At 53.4% G+C, this 20,687-nt stretch overlaps 1 protein-coding gene across 2 annotated transcripts in view; it reads right to left on the bottom strand.

Annotated features, from left to right (window-relative positions):
- The window catches only part of XPO6 (exportin 6), a 109,817-nt gene continuing 104,805 nt past the window's right edge, over window positions 15,676-20,687 (bottom strand). For both annotated transcript variants that reach the window (XM_018040520.1, XM_018040519.1), the window contains exons 22-24: window positions 19,475-19,573; window positions 19,109-19,339; window positions 15,676-16,358 (exon numbers count right to left, since the gene is read on the bottom strand). In XM_018040520.1, the coding sequence (XP_017896009.1) occupies window positions 16,257-16,358; window positions 19,109-19,339; window positions 19,475-19,573 (432 nt within the window). In that variant the 3' untranslated portion in view covers window positions 15,676-16,256. The remainder of the gene's footprint in view (window positions 16,359-19,108; window positions 19,340-19,474; window positions 19,574-20,687) is intronic.

Genomic DNA, 20,687 nt, shown 5'->3' on the forward strand with positions numbered 1-20,687 from the left:
GGTTGTTGTAACCCACGGAGCCTCAGATGTTTGCTCTCCAGCCCTTTCCAGGGAAAGCCTGCAGCCCCTGCTCTGCTCTGTTCTAGCCCTGCTCTGGGGGTTGGCGCTACAGGGCCCTTTCCATTGGTCTGTGTAACAAAAACCACAAGCTGGGGGTGCTTAAAACCACGGAAATGGATTCCCTCTGAAGTCAAGGTGTCAGTGAGGCCATGCTCCCTCTGGGGGCTCCAGGGGAGTGTCCTTCCTTGCCTGTCCCAGCTTCTGGAGGCTCCAGACACTCCTTGTGGCAATTTGTGTGTGCTTGTTCAGTCATGTTTGAGTCTTTGCGACCCTACAGACCGTAGCCCACTAGGCTCCCCTGTCCATGGGATTTTCCGGGCAAGAATACTGGAGTGGGCTGCCGTTTCCTCCTCCAGGGGATCTCCCTGAGCCAGGGATCACAACCAGGCTCTCCTGCGTCTCCTGCATTGACAGGCAGGTTCTTTACCACTGAGCCACCCAGGAAGCCCTGGTTACCTCCCTCCGATTTCTGCCTCCCGTCTTCCCCTCTGTTGCCTCCCTCTGGTCTCTGCCTGCCTCCTGCCTTCCTCTCTTGTAAAGACACTCAACATTGGGTTTAGGGCCCATTGGATAGTCCAAGGTAGTCTCATCTCAAGATGCTCAATTATATCTACAAAGACCCGTTTTTAAAAAGGTTGCCTTGGGACTTCCCTGGTGGGCCAGTGGCAAAGATTCCGAGCTCCCAAGGCCAGGGCCCCGGGCTGGATGCCTGATCAGGGAACTAGATCCCACATGTTGCAACTAAGAGTCTAGTTTGCATGGCGCAACTAAAGAGCCCACACACCCCAGTGAAGATGGAAGATCCCTCAAGGCTGCAACTATAATATCCCGAGTGTTGCAACTGAGACCTGGCGCAGCCAAACAAATAAATACTTAAAAAATAAGTACAATAGGATAAGGTTACATTTACCAGTTCTGAGACATGGAAGGCATCATCAGTGAACCACTACAAGTGGGTTTTTTTTTTTTTGCCTTCTAGAATCTTCCATTCTTTTGAAGAGAAACTGATGATAAGCAGCCCCCACCAAAAAAAAAAAAAAGTATCTGATCAGATGTTGATGAGAGCTGTGAAGAGCAGCTGTGAGTAAAGGAGGTGAGGCAGACAGAGAAGAGGCTGTTTGTATACGCTTGAGCAGAGACCCCTTTTGAGTTCCAGGTCCCTATAAGAAGGACTCAGCGCTCCCACATGTCATCCTATGTACCTACACTTAACATGCACACTCGCCGTCAGTTCCCTCACAGCCCTAACTGGGAGCTCTGATGATCGACATCCCTCCCTGGTCATGTGCACGAGTAAACCAAGGCAGGGGACCCGTGCGAGGTCTCTCGGCCCGGTGGCAGCAGAGCTGAGAGCCAGGGTGATGGTTCTCTCACAGCCCATCCGCAGGGCCTTTCTGTAAACAGGAGCCAAAGAGAGGACGCTGGGTTTCACAGAGTTCAGCCTCGCCCAGATTGCAGAGCAGACGTGTTTTCTCCAGCGGCAGGAGGCTCCAGAGGTGCTCGGGAGCGGGCAGCGGGTGTCCTGCTTTGACTTTCAAGGAGGTCAGTTATCACAGAATCACAGCCTTCCCAAGCAGAGCCCCGGGGGCAATCGCGGATGTGTGTGTGCGCGCGTGTCTCCTGTGCAGCATTGCCAGGCTGGCCAGCACCAGAGGACGCACCCTGTCTGCTATTGTACATGTGGTTTGGTTCATGGGGCCCAAGAGTTTACAGGGCCCCAAATTTGGGGTTGGGGGGAAAACAAGCCTCAGCAAGGGCTGCTGAAATGAGGGACTGAGACCCCAGTCCCCACCATACGAGGCAGCTGGGACAAGACAGCAGCTCTGACCTGACCTGGGCTGTGCTGGGGCTTGGGGCATAATGGTTTGTACTATGGTGAGGTTTTTGCTTGTTTGTTTTCTTTTTTACTTTATTTTTAGCTCTGCTGGGTCTTGGCTGCTGCTTCGTTGTTCTCCGGTTGCAGTGAGCGGGGGCCGCTCTCTAGGTGCCGTGTGCCGGCTTTTCACCATGGGGGCTTCTCTTGTTGCAGACCACAGGTGCTAGGCGTGGGGGCTCAGTAGTCAGGTGCACGGGCTTAGCTGTTCCTCAGCATGTGGAATCTTCCCAGACCAGGGATCGAACCCATGTCCCCTGCTTTGGCAGGCAGACTCCTAACCACCAAGGAAGACCCTGGTTAGTCCTGTTGTTGATTTTCAGTTACTATTTAAAATTCATATCAGAGTAGTAGATGTACAGACTTAAATAATCAAATAACATCTCATAGTACTCTAGCCCCTCACCCTCTAAACTCCACCCACATCGGCCTTCCTTGTGTTCTCTAGCTCATCTGGCTGATTCCTGCCTCAGGGCCTTTGCACTGCTGCTTCTCCCACCTGAGGACCCCTCCAGTGTCTCACTGGGTCTCAGCTCCAGGTCAGCTCCTCCATGAGTCACCCCACGACCGTTCACCCTGTGACTGTGCATGCATCCCTGCCCCAGCACCATCTGCATTTCTCTGCATGATCCCAAATGGCCACATTTAGTCATTTACAACTGTTGTTCATTTATGAGCTGTTCTGTCTCCTCCACTGGAATGCAAGTTACATGAGGGCAAGACCAGCGCTGTGGCTCACTGCCGAGTCCCGTGGGCCTAGAACAGAGCCTGGGCTGTAGCAGATTCTCACTGAATGTTGGTCAAAGAAAGAAATAAAGAGGAATCAGGGGGATGGGGAGAGGCAGACACAGCCACAGGCACCCACGCCTGTCCTTTCTCACTCTGCCTCTGGCGAACGGAACCCAACCCTCACCCTTGAACCTGACCCAAGTATAGCAGCTTCCCTTCTGGGGGAGCAGCGATGGAAAGTTAGAGAGGAACCCTGAAGAACTTCTTCCAGAAGCCCCAGGCCCATCTCAGCCCAGATTCCATGATGTGGCCAGAGAGGGCTGCTCGCTCCATCCACCTGGCTGAGATTCTTTTCCTGGGGATGTGGCAGGACTAGGAGCAGGGCTCTGATGTCAGACACGTGTATTGGGTCTGGGATCCATCACTTACAACCTGTGCCAGACACTGACCATCACTGTTCTCCCTTTCCTCATCTGTAAGTGGGGGCAGTCTCTCTGATGCTACAGACGTTCATTCAGATAATATGCTGGTAACAGGCCACCTCATGGGATTTATTTTTCCTGTTTTGTACGTGCTTAGCAGCTAAGATCTGAAGCCCAGGACAAAAGCTGTCAAGGATCCCACATTCTAAATAGACGTAGGCTCTGTGAGGCTTGTGTAGACAGACTGGGGGTGCCTGCAAGGAAGGGCATCTTGTTTGCCAGCTGGATGTTGGCTGAGCTGGAGGCTTGACAGGCATCCCTACGGGAGAGAAGCGTGGGCAGAGAGCTTCCTGGGGGCCCTCAGAGGTGCATAACACATCTTCATCTTCAGCCCTTCTCCTCCGTTGTGGGGTCAAATGTGGGGGGATGGTATAGCAGTTAACCAGGGGCCCAGATAACACCATGTAACAAAGAGCCACAAAATCTCAGTTGCCATCTGGGGCGTGTTCGGCTGGATGATCTAGAATGAACTGGCCAGGACAGCTCTGCTGATCTCCACTGGGCCTGCTCACATGTTCAAGGGGTGGCTGGGGTCCACTGGTCTCAGCTAGGTTGCTCCATGATCCAGTCGAACTCACTGTAGTGTCAGAGAGTTGGGAGAGGTCTGCTGATCTCAGCCCAGCCTGCCCGCCTGCCTGGGGGTAACCTAGGCTGGGCTCTGCAGGGCGGCTCTGCTGAGCTTGGCGGGCTCGCTCAGGTGTCAGCAGCTGACTTGTGTTGGTGATCTGGGCTGGTCTTAGCTCCTCTCTGTGTGTTCTTCATCCTCCTCCTGGGGCCAGAAAGGTGGCCCACACCTTCTCTTTTCATGACAATGGCAGAGGTACAAGGCAGTGAGCATGAGGCCTCTGAAGGCTTAGGTCAAACTGACATGCTGTCATTTTTGTTGCTAAATTTGGCCTCTGCTCACCGGTGCTGAATAGAAGCACAGAGACCGAGTTTGGGATGAAGTAGAAAAGAATAGTTGTACTGCTTTGCCAGACAAAGGGGGCCCCAGTGGGCTAATGCCCTCAAAACTGTGATCTTGTGTCCTGCTCTGGAGGAGGCAGTGGGGAATCTGACACTGTTCAAGGAGCAAGGCGTGGTCAGCTTGTGGACATTCTTCTGATTGGTTGGTGGTGAGGTCATCAGGAGTCAGCATCATCAACCTCCTGGTTCCAAGTGGTCTGGGGTCCACATGCTTATAGATCGTGTACAGTTAACTTTTTGCAGCTGGTGAGGGTTTTAGTATCTGCAGAACAAGCTCCCAGTTCAGGAGGCCCAAGTTCAATCTCTGGTCAGGGAACTAGATCTCCCGTGCTACAACTAAGAGTTCAAACGCTGAAACTAAAGATTCTGCATGCTGCAACTAAGACTTAGGGTAGCCAAATTAATACATAAAAAATTTTAAGGCAAAAAAAGTGAGAATAACCTCTCCCAGGGGCCAATGTTTAGGGAGTGCATGAGGGACCCGGGGGGATGCCCAGCCCAGGACTATCTCCTCTCCTGACACCTGCCTCACGTCTACACCTGGCCCATGTGTCTGACAGTGTTCTCAGGCTGACTCTATCCTTTACAATCACGTATCAGCTGAACCTAGACAGCATATTAAAAAGCAGAGACTTCACTTTGCTGGCAAAGTTCATAGAGTCAAAGCTATGGTTTTTCCAGTAGTCATGAATGGATGTGAGAATTGGACTATAAAGAACTCTGAGCTCCAAAGAACTAACGCTTTCAAACTGTGGTGTTGGAGAGGATTCTTGACAGTCCCTTGGACAGCAAGGAGATCCAACCAGTCAATCGTAAAGGACATCAACACTGAATACTCATTCAAAGGACTGATGCTGAAGCTGAAGCTCCACTACTTTGGCCACCTGATATGAAGAGCCGACTCACTGGAAAAGACCTTGATGCTGGGAAAGATTGAAGGCAAAAGGAGAAGGGGGCAGCAAAGGATGAGATAGTTAGATAGCATCACCAACTCAATGGACATGAACCTGAGCAAACTCCAGGAGATAGGAGAGGACAGAGGAGCCTGGCGTGCTGCAGTCCATGGGGTTGCAAGGAGTCAGACATGACTTAAGTGACTAAACAACAACAGATCGACTGAACTCCCAATCCCCCAACCTGACTGGCCAAAGCCAGGCCTCATGCTCTGTGGATTACACACCCCAACAGCCCAAAGGAGTCTATATCAGTAACAACCCGAAGGACCACTGTTCTATCGCAACTACGGCAACCCAGGCTTGAAGCTGAATACATCCATCACCTCATGTGGTCCTTCAACAACCCTGGGAAGAACTCATACTAATTCCACTTTACAGCTGAGAACTGAGGAGCAGAGAGGCCAAGCGACTTGCCGGAGGTCACACAGCTGGGCTGACTGACTTGTGCTTAGAAGCACAAGAGAGAAATCAGCCCACAGACAAGTGTAACATCACTTTGCAATATTAAATCTAGTTCTATGACTTAGATTTTTTTTCTTATCCCCAGTTTTACTGAGGTACAATTAGCATTTTTATTTTTAATTACTTTGGGGTTGGGGGCAGGGGAGTTGGTCCTACACTGTTTCCAGTGTTTAAGATCTAGCCTTGCATTTAGGAAGTGGTAACGTGTGAACTTGACCCCAGATCTTTCCGAATCTGACTCTCAAGATCTCGGCAAGAACTGACAGACTCTGAGCGCCACCATGCTCCCAAACACCCGCCCCTCTGGCTGCGTCCTCACCTTCAGAGAGGGGCTTGGGACTGGGAGGGGAAGACAGAAGGCAGGGTCCCCAGGAAGGCCCAGGCCCAGCTCCCCACACACACTGTTGCCCCCTCCCCAACCTGAAGGAAGGGCCTGTGGAGTCGTCTAACAGGAAGAGTCCTCTGGGATTCTCTGCATTAGTTGCTAAGTCATGTCAGATTCTGCGTCCCCATGGACTGGAGCCTGCCAGGCTCCTCTATCCATGGGGTTCTCCAGGCAGGAATACTGGAGTGGGTTGCCATTTCTTCCTCCAAGGGATCTTCCAAAGAGGAAGATCTTTTGAACCTAGGGATCAAAACCGCCGCCTCTTGCATTGGCAGGCAGGGAAGCCCTAGCTGGAGGAGACCGAGGGATCCAGAAATGCCTGTGTGGCCATCTAGTGGCCAAAGGTCACACACGCAGCTGCCCACCATCTTTTAAACAGCCTTTGTGTCTGGGGGCCATTCTCGCATTGGGAGTCCATCTCCTGGCATAGAAGGCAATACTCGCGTTCCAGCCTCCCTGTCCCAGGCTCTGCCTCCATCACTTGCCCCCACCTAGGATTCCAGTTTAGGAGAGAGTCCAGTCGCTTCCTGGAGTAGGAGGCAGAGCGTGGTGGGGGACACCAAGATTTCAGAGGATAAGCCTGACCAGTGGTAGGGGTTTAGGTCCCCGGGGTGGAGCGCCAAGCCTGATTAGGCTTCCCTGGGCAGCCTCCTGTTCTCACCTGCTGCTCAGCACTGACAGCTGAGACTGTCTGGATGTGGTCATGAAGCGCCCCCTCCCTAGGACATCAAATATTCTTAGTTCTCCTTGCTGACCCCCTCAAGGATGCGAGGCCATGGCTGACCCCAAACTCTGTCCCCGGGAGGCTGGATTGGAGGCCGGAGGGGCCCGAAAGAGGAAAGATGGAGCAAGAAGCTGGGGAAGGGGACCGCCACCTGTCACCACATCCAAACTGCTGGACTGAAGACCAGTCAGTAAGCGGCAGACCCCTCGGGAGCCACATGAGTCGAGCCTCCGTGTGGGCAGCGGCCCGCATGAGGCCCGACTGACCAGCAGGACTGACGCCCGTCTGTCCTGAGCTCTGGCTCCGTCCCCCTCTGGCGTCACTTCTTGTCACCAACTCCTTTTTCTACTGCCATGGCCTGTCCAGAGTTTTCTGGCAGAGTGATGGGGGTTGGATGCTGCGGGGGGAGGAGGGGGTGGCTGAGGGCGGAAGGGGAAGCCCTAACCCACAGGGCCTGGGTGGAGTGACAGGAAAATGGAGACTCCAGACACCAGTGACAACTTCAATATTTCACCTGCTCTGTCCTGGTGGGGACAGTTAAGGCCAGAAGCCACAGGCAAGGGAGTGGCACCCAGACACACTTAGCCCCAGACACGGAATTGAGTCAGTGATGGACATTCATGCCCTGTTGGTCTGAGGATTAAAAATCCAAAATAAGAGCTAGATGTCCCTCCCCTAACCTCATCAAAACACATAAGCCCCCTCCCCTTGAAAGACATCTTGGAAAGAAGAGGGATGTGGGGGAAAGGAGGCCCCTGGAGACGAGTTTCAGTGGGGATTTTGACAAGTTCGCTGTGGACAGCTATGCAGGTTGCTCACTGTCCAACAAGGCCCGGCTCAGGGAGCAAGTGTGGGTTGAAATTGTGTCCACCCTCCATTCTCCTGGTATGGAGCTGAACCTGCATGGGGGAAGAGTGCCTTTTGAAACTCTCACAGAATTTGTCTAAAGTTGGAACTTTAACTGAATATTTTATCCAGAAGAGTCTGTTTTAAATCTAGAGAGAATCATTCCTAATAGGCAAATTTTTTAAAAATACATTTCTCCAGCCACCAGTTTTCCAGCATAAAATGAGATCATTTCTAGAAACAGGCACATTTTGTGGACTCCTGAGTCACATCAGAGTTCATTTTGCCCACCATCCCTCACGTGTGCGTGTACGCATGTGCACACACACATGTGCAGGCACACACACGCACACTCTCTCTCTCATGAGTAATTATGATGATACAAAGGACATGGAACAGTTTGCATTTGGAGCAACCTGGAAGGACCTAAAGACTGTCATACAGTGAAGCAAGTTAGAGAGAAAGATAAATATGTATGATATCTCTTATATGTGGAACTTAAAAAGAAACGATACAAAAGAACTTATTACAAATCAGAAACAGACTCACAGACTTAAAGAACTGGACATACGGTTACCAGAGGGGAAGTATGGGGGAAGAGATAGAGAGTTTGGGACTGCCATGCACACACTGCTCTATTTAAAATGCATAACCGACAAGGACCTACTGCATAGCACACGGAACTCTGCTCACTGTTATGCAGCAGCCTGGATGGGAGGGAAGTTTGGAGGGGAATGGATACATGTACAGCCACAGCTGCTCTGCTGCGTACCTGAAGCTATCACAACACTGTTAATTGGCTATACTCCAATATAAAATAGGGCTTCCCTGATGGCTCAGCAGTGAAGAATCTGCTTGCAATGGAGGAGACACAGGAGACTAGGGTTCAATCCCTGGGTCAGGAAGATCCCCTGGAGGAGGAAATGGCAACCCACTCTAGCAGTCTTGCCTGGAAAATCCCATGGACAGAGGAGCCGGGTGGGCTACAGTCCCTAGGGTCGCAAAGAGCCACACACAGCTGAGCGCACATGCCAACACAAAATCAAAAGTTTTTTTTAAAAAGGACACAGTCCACTTTGTTGAGGGCAGGACCCATGGTTTTCCATGCATGGGTCCTCGACCCAGCAATGGCCACAGTGTAGTCCCGCAGTAAATGCCTGGTGACAGCCTGGCAGACTGAACCGGTGAGTGACATGTTCAGTAAGACTGAGCGTAAGTGACACGCACCATCCTATTAAGGGAAACCTACACAGCTGTGGCTTGACTCCGCACCCCTGCACACAGAGAAACCCCAAGGAGCCTTGTGCTCAGGGATGGGCCTCCCAGAAGTATACTCCACCTGGGCCACCTACACAAACTGGACTCTGCCAACTACTCTCAAAGCCACCAGGGAAAGCAGAACCAACTTAGGAATGAAGCCTGCTGTGCGTCAGGAAGCAGGTCTGTTCCTCACACGCACAGGCTCTGAAAGTAAGAGAGAGAGGGATGGGGCCCGGCAGACACGGTGAACCTGAGCCCCCAGGGACCCAGGCTCAGAGCTCTTAGCTTCCCGCTCTCCCCACAACCAGCTCAGGCTCTGGAAACCCCGCAGCCCCACCCACAAAGCCCCTCCTCCGGGCCCGTCAGGAAGCAGTATATAGAGCATGGCAGCCGCAGCACCTCTGCTAGGGAGCAATATTCGGAATCCTGGAGACCTGGTTTCCCGCCCTGCCGCATGCCAGCTCTGTGACCTTATAAGCCTGCTCAGTCACTTCAATCCGTCCAACTCTTTTGCGACCCCATGGATTGTGGCCCACAGGCTCCTCTGTCCACGGGATTCTCCAGGCAAGAATCCTGGAGTGCGTTGCCATTTCCTCCTCCAGGGGATCTTCCTGACCCAGGGATTGAACCCAGGTCTCCTGCGTCTCCTGCATGGGCAGGCGGGTTCTTTACCACTGGGCCACCTGGGAAGCCTGTGTGACCTTGGGCAAGCCACATAACCCCTCTGGGCCCCAATGTCCTTCAGGTTTAAGAGGAATAATGACAAATGTCCAGCTCATTGGAATATGAGCTTAGGAGGAATTTCCTGGTGGTCCAGTGTTTAGGACTCCGCACTTCCACTGCAGGGGAACAGGTGCGATCCCTGGTCGGGGAACTAAGATCCCACGTGCCAGTGTGGCCGAAAAAAAGGAATATGGGCTTAGGAATGACTGACAGGAGCACAGAAGCTTCCAGGCCCCTGTGCGTGCCACGCCCGCAGCGCGGCTGAGCCGAAGCCGGCGCCTCCATGAGCACTAGCACAGCAGAAAGAACGCAGGCAGGGGAGCACACAGCCCTAAAATGGGACCCCAGCTTTGCCAGTGACGTGGGCAAGTCACCTCCTCTCTCTGAGTCTCAGTCTTCTCCGCTGTAAGCGTGTGCTCTAAGAGCAAAGGAATCCTAAGCGGGTGAGGTGGGTGCCTGCAAAGGGCAAGCCCTGGACAGGATCTGGAAGGCAGCCTGTCTCCAGCGGCAGGTGGGAACCATTTTTGAAAATGGCACAACACAAATCAGATGGTAAAGAATCTACCTGCAACGCAGGAGATCGAGGCTCAATCCCTGGGTCGGGAAGATCCCCCAGAGAAGGCAATGGCAACCCACTCCAGTATGCTTACCCGGAGAATCCCATGGACAGAGGAGCCTGGCAGGCTACAGTCCATGGGGTCGCAGAGTGGACATGACTGAGTGACTAACACTTTCACTTTTTCACAGCTTCCTCGGAGTTCCCAGCCCCTCCCCGGGCAGGCTCAGGGGAAGGAAGTTGGAGATGCTGCGCACGTCCTTCTCCGGAGCCTGAATCACTTCTACTCCAGTGCCCTTCAGAGGCTGGAAGCAAGGTCGCAGCGATTCCCGTCAGCTCAGGAGTCATCCACTTGGTGGGGAGAGGTGGCGTAGGCTGATGGCAGCCTGTGGACCACAGGCCCCACCTCGGCAAAAATGGCAGGTAAGCCTTCCTCGAGGGCTCCAAGAGTAGACAGCATCTGATGGGTCCTCTGGAAGGAGCTGTGCCTCTGGATGAGCCTCCTGTTTCAGGCCTCATGCTAACTCCAGACACTCATGTGGGTCCGAGAGAAATGAGGGCCCAGATTACCTCTCACAGTGTTCCAGGGGCCGCTTCTCTCTCACCAGCCCCGGTCATGTCTTGGCAGAGACAGCCAAAGACAGCTGAGTTCTCTAAGGGGCCTGTGACCCACCAAAAGGCATGTACATGCAGAGGGGCCTAAGGGGCCCGGACCCTGCCATGCATGTCACATTGTCTGGTTCACCCTGAAAGAGATGTGTGGATATACAGACACACAGGGAACGGGTCATCATAATGCCTTGAGATTTTTATTTTCTTTTTATCAGAAAGGAACATCCATTATTTGTACAATAAAGAGAAGGAAAACTGGAGCCGTGGGACTTCCCCTGTGGTCCGGTGGCTAAGACTCCACACTCCCAATGCAGGCCTAGGTTCAATCCCTGGTCGGGGAACTAGATCCCACAAGCTGCAACTAAGTGCCGGTGCAGGTAACAAATATAATAAATCAAATATATTTTTAAACACTGGAGCTACTGGAGGTGTTTAAACCATTAGTCTTTCTCTCCTTGCCCTCCACCACCACCACCACCACCACACAAGGTTCTTGGCTTAGACCCAAGGGGCTACAAAACCCAGGTCGGCGGTGAACTCTACCACCTCCCTCAAGGGCCTGAGCCAGTTAATTAAAGTGGCTCTTAAAAGATGTCTCCAAATGATGCAGACAGGGGAGAGCGGAAAAGGGAGTCCTTGAACTGAAGAAATCCTTCACTGAAGAGCCGTTCACTCGAGCGCTTCTCCCTGAGGAGCCTGAAAGCAAGGCCAGGCGATCCGAGCAGACACCAAGGATACAGCTTCATTATGTGAGAAATCAGCCAGAAGAGACCCCAGTGTGACTCCAGCTTCCTCCTGTGAGGAAAAACCCATTTGGATAAATCTGGAAAGATCCTTGCGCACTCAAGTGTTCTGGGGGCACCTGTCCCAGGCCAGGCCCTACACACAGCACTGGGGATACAGACGCGCCCTGGCCTTCCGGGACCCGACCCTGGTGGGGGACACAGGCGCTGCGGGGTCAGCGAGGAAGCCTGTGTCAAGGGGCGGGCAGAGCTCCTGAGGAGGGGAGGGCCTGGGGGAGGGCAGCCGGCTCGTCCAGAGGGTCAGGGAGGAGCCCTGCTTTCCCCCAGAGCTGGTGTGGAGACAACCCAAACCAGTCAGACTGCAGCAGCGGAATACACTATTGCGCATCCTCTGTCTCAGGGCTCGGGACCAGCTCAGAGTCGACCCCTCCCAATGAGCCAGGAGGCTGCACCTGAAGCTGAATGGAAGGACATCAGGGGTCGTCTGTCTTTGTGTTAGTCACTCAGTTGTGTCCTACTCATTGCAACCCCATGGAGTGGAGTCCACCAGGCTCCTCTGTCCATGGGGATTCCCCAGCCAAGAATACTGGAGTGGGCTGCCATCCACTTCTCCAGGGGATCTTCCCAACCTAGGAATCAAACCCAGACCTACTGCATTGCAGGCAGATTCTTTATACGTGACCCACTAGGGAAGATCTGCTACAGTGAAACAAGCCTCCCAGGGCCAACACTTTCCGCTCCAGGACCAAGGAGAACAGGAGCCCCAGCTGACACCTGCAGTCCCAGAATTGCTGTTGATAATGTCTCTTCTCGCTCAACACATCCTGGTTTGGAAGGAAGATTTTAGTCACCCCACCCATCTGTCCACCAAAGCTTCGTGGCAGTCTTCATAACGTCTCCAGCTAGTTCCAGCCTGGCTCAACAGCCTGAAGATGCTATTGGACCTGGGTCTTCACCTTTCCTCCACCCCTTGCCCCAGGTGACAGCCTGCTCAGGTGACACCTGCAACGAAGCCTCCCAACCCCCTAGTTCAACAACCCTCTGTCCATTTCCTAGACTCTTCACCCCCATCACCCCCAACAGTCCTGAATACTTAGATTGTTTTTCGGCTGTGCGGGGTCTTCGTTGCTGTGTGGGCTTTCTCTAGTAGCAGTGAGCAGGGGCTACACTTCATTGTGGTGCTCAGGCTTCTCATCACGGTGGCTTCTCTTGTTGGCTCTTCTCATGGGGAGCAGGCTTCAGTAGCTGCAGCTTGCGGGCTCAGGAGTGGCGGTGCACTGGCTTACCTGCCCTGCAGCAAGTGGAATCTTCCTGGACCAGGGACTGAACCCGTGTCCTCTCCACGGGCAGGTGGATTCTTACCCACTGTACCACCGGGGAAGTCTAGTACACACTCTGCAATGACCTCTTTGCCTTTCTCAATGGTCTGTGAGTTCCTTGCAGACACAGGCCGTGTCTTACTTGTCTCCAAATCTTTCCTTTCGTTGCAGCCTAGCACCTGGCTTAAGAAGGCAGATGGTAAGTTTGTTGAATTGATGAACCACCATCAGTTATGGTTCCTGTCAAGGCCCAAGGAGTGGACTAGAACTGTAACCTCTTCTCCCCCGGGTCCCAGCCGCCTTGCAGAGGTGTCCCTCAGGGACAACAACGTGGCTCAGAAGTGGGCAGGAGGCCTGTTTAGGCTGCCACTAACCAGCCAGGTGCCCCCGGGGGCTCAGAGGCCCTGAGATCCACAAAGCCAGGGGCTGACTTGGAGTCTTACAGCACAGACATTTTGCAGCTCTGAAATCTGTAACTTTCAGCCTTCTCCTGAAATAGAAATCAAGCCCCACTGATACCTATCGTAAGCCTCAAAAATATTTGACACAGCAATTTCACATGCAGGACTGAACCTATGGAAATAATCACACAAGTGCACCAAGATTTATGTACAAAGATGTTCACTGTAGCTTCATTTGTAATAAAATTTAAAAAAAAAAACTAAGCAAATCATGGTTATCACCATATGAAAGAATACAATTACTGAACTGAGGTTCATGTGCCCTACGCACAGTGAGACCAAACAATACCGACATGTCGGGAGTTTGAGCAGAGAAAGGTTTATTGCAGGGCCACACAAGGAGACAGGAGGCTCATGCCCGCCAAACCCTGAACTCCCTGAAGGATTTCAGAAAAGCATTTTTAAAGGCCAGGTGACAGAGGGGTGCTGTTGGTTGTCGCAAACTTCTTGATGCAGCTATCTTCCACCCACGTAGGTTAGGTCAAGATGTTCCTGTAAACCTCCAGCAAAACAAATGTCATTCTCTGTTCTACAACTTTTTATCTCTATATGAATAGAAAAATGTTATACTCTTAAAGGTTGGAGCCTTGCGAACGGCCTATCCTGTGTATTTTAGGCAATAGGCAATATTCTTAACTCCAAGCAAAAGGAACAGGATACAAAGGTTAAAGCAAAAGAAACAGCTCAAACATGGAGTCAGATTTGTTCTTTCCAATTACAATACCGTCCAAGATTTAAAATCATGACTTAGTATAATACATAACAACACTCAGTGTAACACTTAATAATGGGGCTTCCCTGCTGGCTCAGATGGTAAAGAATCTGCCTGCAATGCAATGAGACCCAGGTTCAATCCCTGGGCCAGAAAGATCCCCCTGGAGGAGGGCACAGCAACCCACTGCACCATTCTTGCCTTGAGAATTCCATGGATAGAGGAGCCTGGTGGGCTACAGTACCTCGGGTTGCAAAGAGTTGGACACAACTGAGCGATTAACACTTAATAACATGAGAAAATGGTGATGTTAAGTAAATAAAAGGGAGACTATAAAAACAATGGGACTTCAATTTTTTAAAAGAAAGGAAGAATGAGAAAATTGTTCATTTCTACACACATATAGGAAAGAAAATTCACAGAAATAACTTCTAAAATATTTATTTGGTGGCAGTGGGTCTTTGTTGTGACACGCAGGATCTTTCCTTGCGGTACACTGCAGTCAGGAGGCATCAGATCAGAGCTGTCGCACCTCCCCCAAGGGGAGGCTGCCTTCCTGCAGGTCATCCAGCCTCCTGTCCACCTCCAAGGCCTGGGAGCTCACTACAATCCACACAGCAGGGGCAGTGCCTGTCAGTGTTGGAATAAAAACCCTCCATCCCAACCCACCTCACTGCTCAGGGCCTTTCTTCTACCATCCCAGGTCCTGCCTTGTGTTTCATGAGTGGAGCTCACAGGGGACCAAACCCATCCCCTCCATCTCCAGGCGTTCAGAAAGCCCTTTCATAATGCCGGCATAGACATTGCTCCCAGCCTTGCCAAGCAGACAGGTGAGGTAGTATTTATAGCCTGAGAATAATTGGATGCTAATTCCCTTCTGTAGGAGAGTGACTGAAGTTCAATTCCCTCCTTTATAAACTCAGAAGTGGGGCTAGCTGCAGCTGGGAGGCTGTGACTGACTAGGAACAGAGGACTGTGTGCACACACACAGCTCAAACCCGGCCCAGGGCCCCACTCCCACCAAAGCAATTCTGATCAAGAAAGGCCCTGGAAGGAGAAGCCATCAGCCAGCTCCCTTCCTCTCCAGTTCTATCGACAACCCTGACCCTGACCCTTAACCCACCCTTACTTTCAAGTGAGCATACCTCCTCCTGCCAGGCGTGGTATTCCTCATGAGAAGCAACCCAGTTCTGTCATCCACTCCCCATCACACCTGAAGCAGGAGTTGCACTGGTCCATTAGCCCAGAAACTCTCAGGACAAGTGTCATCTCTGCCCATGTGTCTGTTCCCTGACACACCAGTGAGCCCGAGTCCCACCCACTCCTCGCCCCTCACATGAATGGCTACACCCTCCTTCCCTTCTCCAGCCACCACTCTCAGAAAGGCCATCAGGAGACCCCCGCCACCCTGCCACTCTCGGCTGAGACCCTGGGACCCCAAGGGGCCCACTCCCTGGGAGGAAGAGGAGTGGATATGGCTCAATGAGCAACAGGGTGGGCACCACCCGGACGCCAGAGCCCGCTCCACTGGGGAACCATCAGTGGAACCAAGTCCCCCGCCCTTCCTGAACATGAGAAAAAGAGCCCGAGTTTTCTTGTGGTTCAAGACGTTGTCGAGAAGAGGGTAGAATGGAAGCCAGTCCTGGGAAGGGCTCTCCCAGGGCACTGATGCAGGGCCCATCCCTCATGGCCCTGCTCCCCGCCAGGCCTGACCCTTCACCTGGATGCTGGACCCTGAGGAAGTGGTGGTGTTTTTTTTTTCCTCTTGAGAAAGTTTTGAGTGGAAAAGAAGCTCCCTAACCAACATTTATATAACAACAACATAAGCATTTTATTTTTTCATTAAGCTTCTTAGTTTCTTAGTATCACAATGGAATGATGAGAAAACAAGAACAACCAAAAAAAAAAAAAAAAACCCATGAGTCTGCAAATCTCTGACAAAAAGCAGAGACTTCAAGGCAATTTAGGGGGAGGGAGGAGAGGCCTGACGGAAGCGCCAATGCAGCCCCAGCGTCATGCCTCTCCTGAGCGGGCTGGGCCAGGGGGGTGGAATGGTGGGAAGGTGGCACCGTCGCAGCTGTCCTTGGCGTCACTGCCTGGTGACTGACACGCATGATCGGCACAGACCACCCTACAGGGCGTCCCGGCGCTGCCCTGGTACCTGGCCGCATGACCCCCGCCTGCTCCAAACACCCCATGCCCTTCAGCTGGTGCTGAGATGCCCCGGAGCCAGTTCTGCTGGGCGGGCAGCAAGACAGGAGCACGGAGGACTTGTGAGCATCAGAGGAGCGGCCGAGGCTGGTCAGGAGACACCGGTGGCCGCAGGCGGAGGTGGTGTAGGGGCAGCAGCAGGAGTCGGGGTCCCTCGGGCGGTGAGCAGGCCACACCTAGAGCTTCACGGTGCCAGGGGGCAGGCTGTCGTTGCAGAGCCGGTAGTAGCGCAGGTCGTTGACCAGCCTGTGCACATTCTGGGTGAACGAGGGCAGGTCCTGGAAGGCAGGGGCACAGCTGCAGCCCAGCCCCACACGACACCCAAACCACCCACACCTCTCAGCCACTGCTTCCCACGGGGTGTTCGGGGCTCTGCGGACCCTCTACCAGACTCGAAACTGTCCTCATTCTTTGCCCCACACGTGAGCAAAAGCACGGCGGGAGGAAAAGAACGACAGCTGGCACGGCCCTAGTGCCCACCACATGCCAGGCCCTGTCCCCAAGCAATTCGGAGACGAACTCATTCAATCCTCACGGCCAGCCTGCGACACAGACTGTTAGCACTGCCACTGGAAGGGGGAAGAGAGTGAAGCAGAGAGGTTAGGGAACCTGCCCGGTGACACAGGCCGGAAGGGAGGGCGTCCAGACTGAAGTCACTTCCCCATGGCCAGCCAGGCCCCTCTGTAGAACCGTCTCCAACCAGGGCTCCAGGCAGGCCCTGCCAATCAAGCATCACACACCGGAAGCGGCCTACATGCCACCCGACACCTAGCCTGCTGGCCACAGAGTGCAAACAGAGAAAGCCTCCCACGGGAAGCCCAAAGTCAGCCACGGACCACTATGGGACCACCAGAGGTCGTCTTCTTCACTTGGGGATTGGATCAGTAACACCGGATGGCAGGTCCACACACACAGGAACACCTACAGTGCTTGTCCACACCTGCAAGGCCACCTGGCTACCCTCCCTCCTCTCAAAGGCTGCCTCTTCCAAAAAGGCCACTCAGATACGATCTATTTCCTGGCCTCAACCGGGGAGGTCAGCGCCTCTGCTCCAAGCTCTCGGAGGCCCGTGGCTCTCCCTGCCCGTGGACAGAGCACAGGTTCTGGAGCCAGAACCCCTAGCTCTGGATCCTGCTTCTTGAATCTACCAATCCCAAGTTCTGTACTGCTGACCTTTCTGAGCCTGGGCTCCTCTGTGAAGCAGGGCTGGCAATAGGACCTACCCTTCACAGAAGGCTGTTTCAAGGCTTAAAGTCAATGGAGCTGAGCTCCACCAGCTCCACTGAGCTAGTGGCTCAGTGGGAAAGAATCCACCTGTCAATGCAGAATCCCTGATCCGGGAAGATCCCACATGCAGTGGAGCAACTAAGCCCGTGCATCACAACTACTGAGCCTGTGCTCTCCAACCAGTGAGCCACGATTCCTGAAGCCGGTGCATCTCAGTCAGTGCTCCAGAACGAGAGGACCCACCACAGCGAGAAGCCTGCGCACCACAGCTAGAGAGCAGCCGCCACTCTCTAAAACTAGAGAGAATCCCGAGCAGCAACAAAGACCCAGCCCAGCCAAAAATAAATAAAATAAAAATTTTTTTTAAACTAAGCACATAAGGTGCTTGGCTCAACGAGGTCCACAGAGGTCGCTGTTGCCTGTCTTCCCAGCAAGATGCTTGCAGGCAGGGTGAGTGGCGCTCCCGGAAACCCTGGCACAGGGCCTGAGACGCAGCCAGCTTCAACTACACGGTGGATGAATGAATGAAGGCACTGACTACTTATTTCATCCTCGTGAAAACAAACCCAGGGATGTTTTTAAAATCAATGGCTCCTGAATGCCAAGTTCAAGTTTCCTGAGTGAAACACAGGAGTACTGCTGCAAAAGCACCCCAGGTGCTCGATGCATACTGAGATTTGAAAGCCACTGTTTAAATCCAGAAGTCGACCTAACAGTGGCACCACTAGAAACCAATCACTGAACATTAGGGCCTCCAGGACAAGGACGACAGAAAGACCCAACTAGCTGAAGTGAACTTCAAGGAGCTCAGGAGAAAACAAGATCAATCCCAGGGAGAGAAAGACTCCAAGACAAGGGAAAACAGGAGCTGAGTCTAACAAAGACGATCCTGCCACGTATCACAGAAGAGACAATCAAGGAGCATGTGGAGTTTCCCCAGCAAGAGCAACACGTGCCCCTGAAGAGGTAGGTGGACAGGCTGTTGCACACGGGTCACGTCAGCAACACCGAGAGCACACACAAGGAGCAGGCGTCACTGCGCCAAGGTGAGGAGGCGGAAGACAAAAAATTATTGGACACATAAAGGTCCTGGAAGAGCCTCCTGGCAGGCGAGCAGCGAAGACTTGGCAGGGTAAACAGGAAGGAAGAGGGCCGGTGAGGGCCCAGCAAGGAGGCCCCAGGGCAGAAGAGGCCGGCACCATGGGACCCAGACACACCAGCAGGGATGGCTTCCCACACTCCAGAGACCTCACCACCCCAGCTCCCACCTGAGCGGCTGCACAGCCACCTGACCGCCTCCGGGGGAACAGTGTGGGGAAGAGTGTGAACGCCAGGAGGCTCCTCCCAGGCCCCGGCAGCAGGTCAGCCCCTCTCTGCCTAGCATCTGAGAAGTGCCCAAGGCCCCACCTCTAACCCTGGGCTCCCTTCCAAGCACCAATCTTCTCGGTCTGTCACAAGTCCAGGCTGTGTCAGCTCACGACCCAGAGGAAACAAGAGCTGGGCCCTACTCAGAAGTGGGCTCGACGGGGGTGCAAAGAAGCTGAGACAAACCAGGTGGATGGCTGGGGCCAGAACAGGGATTGGGGGCTGAGCAGCAGAGACAAAGAATATACTCGCCACAGAGGCCACCCCGAGGGACAGCGCATGCCCCTCAGTCTGGTCACAGCACCGAGTCCCCCAGGAGCCGCACGAGCTACAGCGGAGCATGCCCGAGGCAGCCTGCTCCGCCTCTCGGAACGGGCACCGGGCCTGAGCGCCCACGCCTGCCCTCCTCCCTTCAGCCGGGCCTCCCTCTCCTCACCCGATCCATCTTGAAATTGCGCCCCAGCACGTTTTTCTGGTTGGCATCCACACCGTCACAGCTGGTGAGGAACTCCGGGAGGAAGGCCGTGAAGAAGCCGTCGAAGTCCACGGAGGCCATGTTGTAGATGGCGATGCCGATGTCCTCCTGCAGGAGGTCGTGGGACCTGCACACCAGGACCTGGAGCAGCACGTTCACGAACTGGAAGAGCATGGCGCTCCGGAAGATCTTCTGCAGACAGACAGACGGACGAGCGGGGTGAGCGGCAGGCCGGCAGGCTCCGCAGCCACTGACCGGGGGGCTAGGCCTGGGCCCATGACACCACTGACAATGAAGCCTTTATCTGAGAGCTGGCAGGGCACTCACCTTGTGGTACAGCTTCTGCTTGGTGTTGAGAGTCTCCAAGTAAAAGAGGTTTTGTTTAAATAGGTGGATATCAGGCTGGAGAAAGGACTGTCCAAAAGCCTAGGAAGTAAGACCACTGTTTTATTAGCGACCTTTACACACCCTTAGATCCAGCCCTTCCAGGGCACCTCCCTACACCCAGAGACCCAATACTCGCTGGCGGCTCCCCATGTCAACACAGGGTGAAGGCGCCTGCTGCCTCGCTCTCCTGGCCCATCTGGTCAGATCTTTGGAATGCTCCTGTGTAGTCTGGGCCCCCAAGAACTCCCCACTGGGCCTCACTTACTTGGTTGCATCTTGACCCTTTTGTAATAAACCTCTAACCTCCTTCACAGAGTCTGTCTTTGGAGGAAGAAGCTAACACCTCAAGGCAAATACCAAGGCAAACACACCAGAGGCTGCCAACCCCTGGCTCATGCCAACTACGCACCCATAAGCCACCCTCTCCATGGCATCCCAGGTCTCATAAACCACAAATCCTTGAAGCTCCTGTACAACCAGCTGCCTCTGCCTTGGGGTTAAGCAATAGCTCATCTTTAAACTGCTTTGCAGGATCTGGGCTGTGGAATTCCGTTACTCGTTCACCCTCCCCACTCTAAGTACAAAGAGGCCTGCTCCAACAGGAAGTGACTGAGGAGGGGGGTTCAGTGGTAATGAATCCGCCTACCAATGCAGGAGACATAGGTTCCATCCCTGATCACAGGCCACAGAGTGACTGAGCCCACGGGCCACAACTATTGAGCCTGCGCTCTAGAGCCTGGGAACCACAACTCCTGAAGCCCGCGCGCCCTAGAGCCTGCGCTCCGCAGTGAAAAGCCGTGGCAAGAAGCCTGTGTGCCTCAGCCAGAGAGCAGTACCCGCTCGCCACGAGAGAGCTGGAGAAAAGCCCTCACACAGCAATGAAGACCCAGCACAGCCAAAGAGAACAACACGTACAGATTACAAAAGCAGTCTGACTGAGAAGGAGCAGGGTAGGCCACTGAAACGCAAACCCATCGGCGGGCAGGACATGCCCCACAACAGGCCAGCTGACAGCGTCATCATTCTGTCCCTGGGCTCCTAAACTACAAGAAGGGGGTCTTATAATCCTTGTGCCGTGATGAAACCTTCACGACATCCAATGGTTTTATTTTGTAATCATGTTTATTGAAGTGTAACAGAGTAAAATTCACCC

The sequence above is a fragment of the Capra hircus genome, chromosome 25 (genome assembly GCF_001704415.2).
Source record: "Capra hircus breed San Clemente chromosome 25, ASM170441v1, whole genome shotgun sequence".
In the NCBI taxonomy this organism is placed as follows: Eukaryota; Metazoa; Chordata; class Mammalia; order Artiodactyla; family Bovidae; genus Capra; species Capra hircus.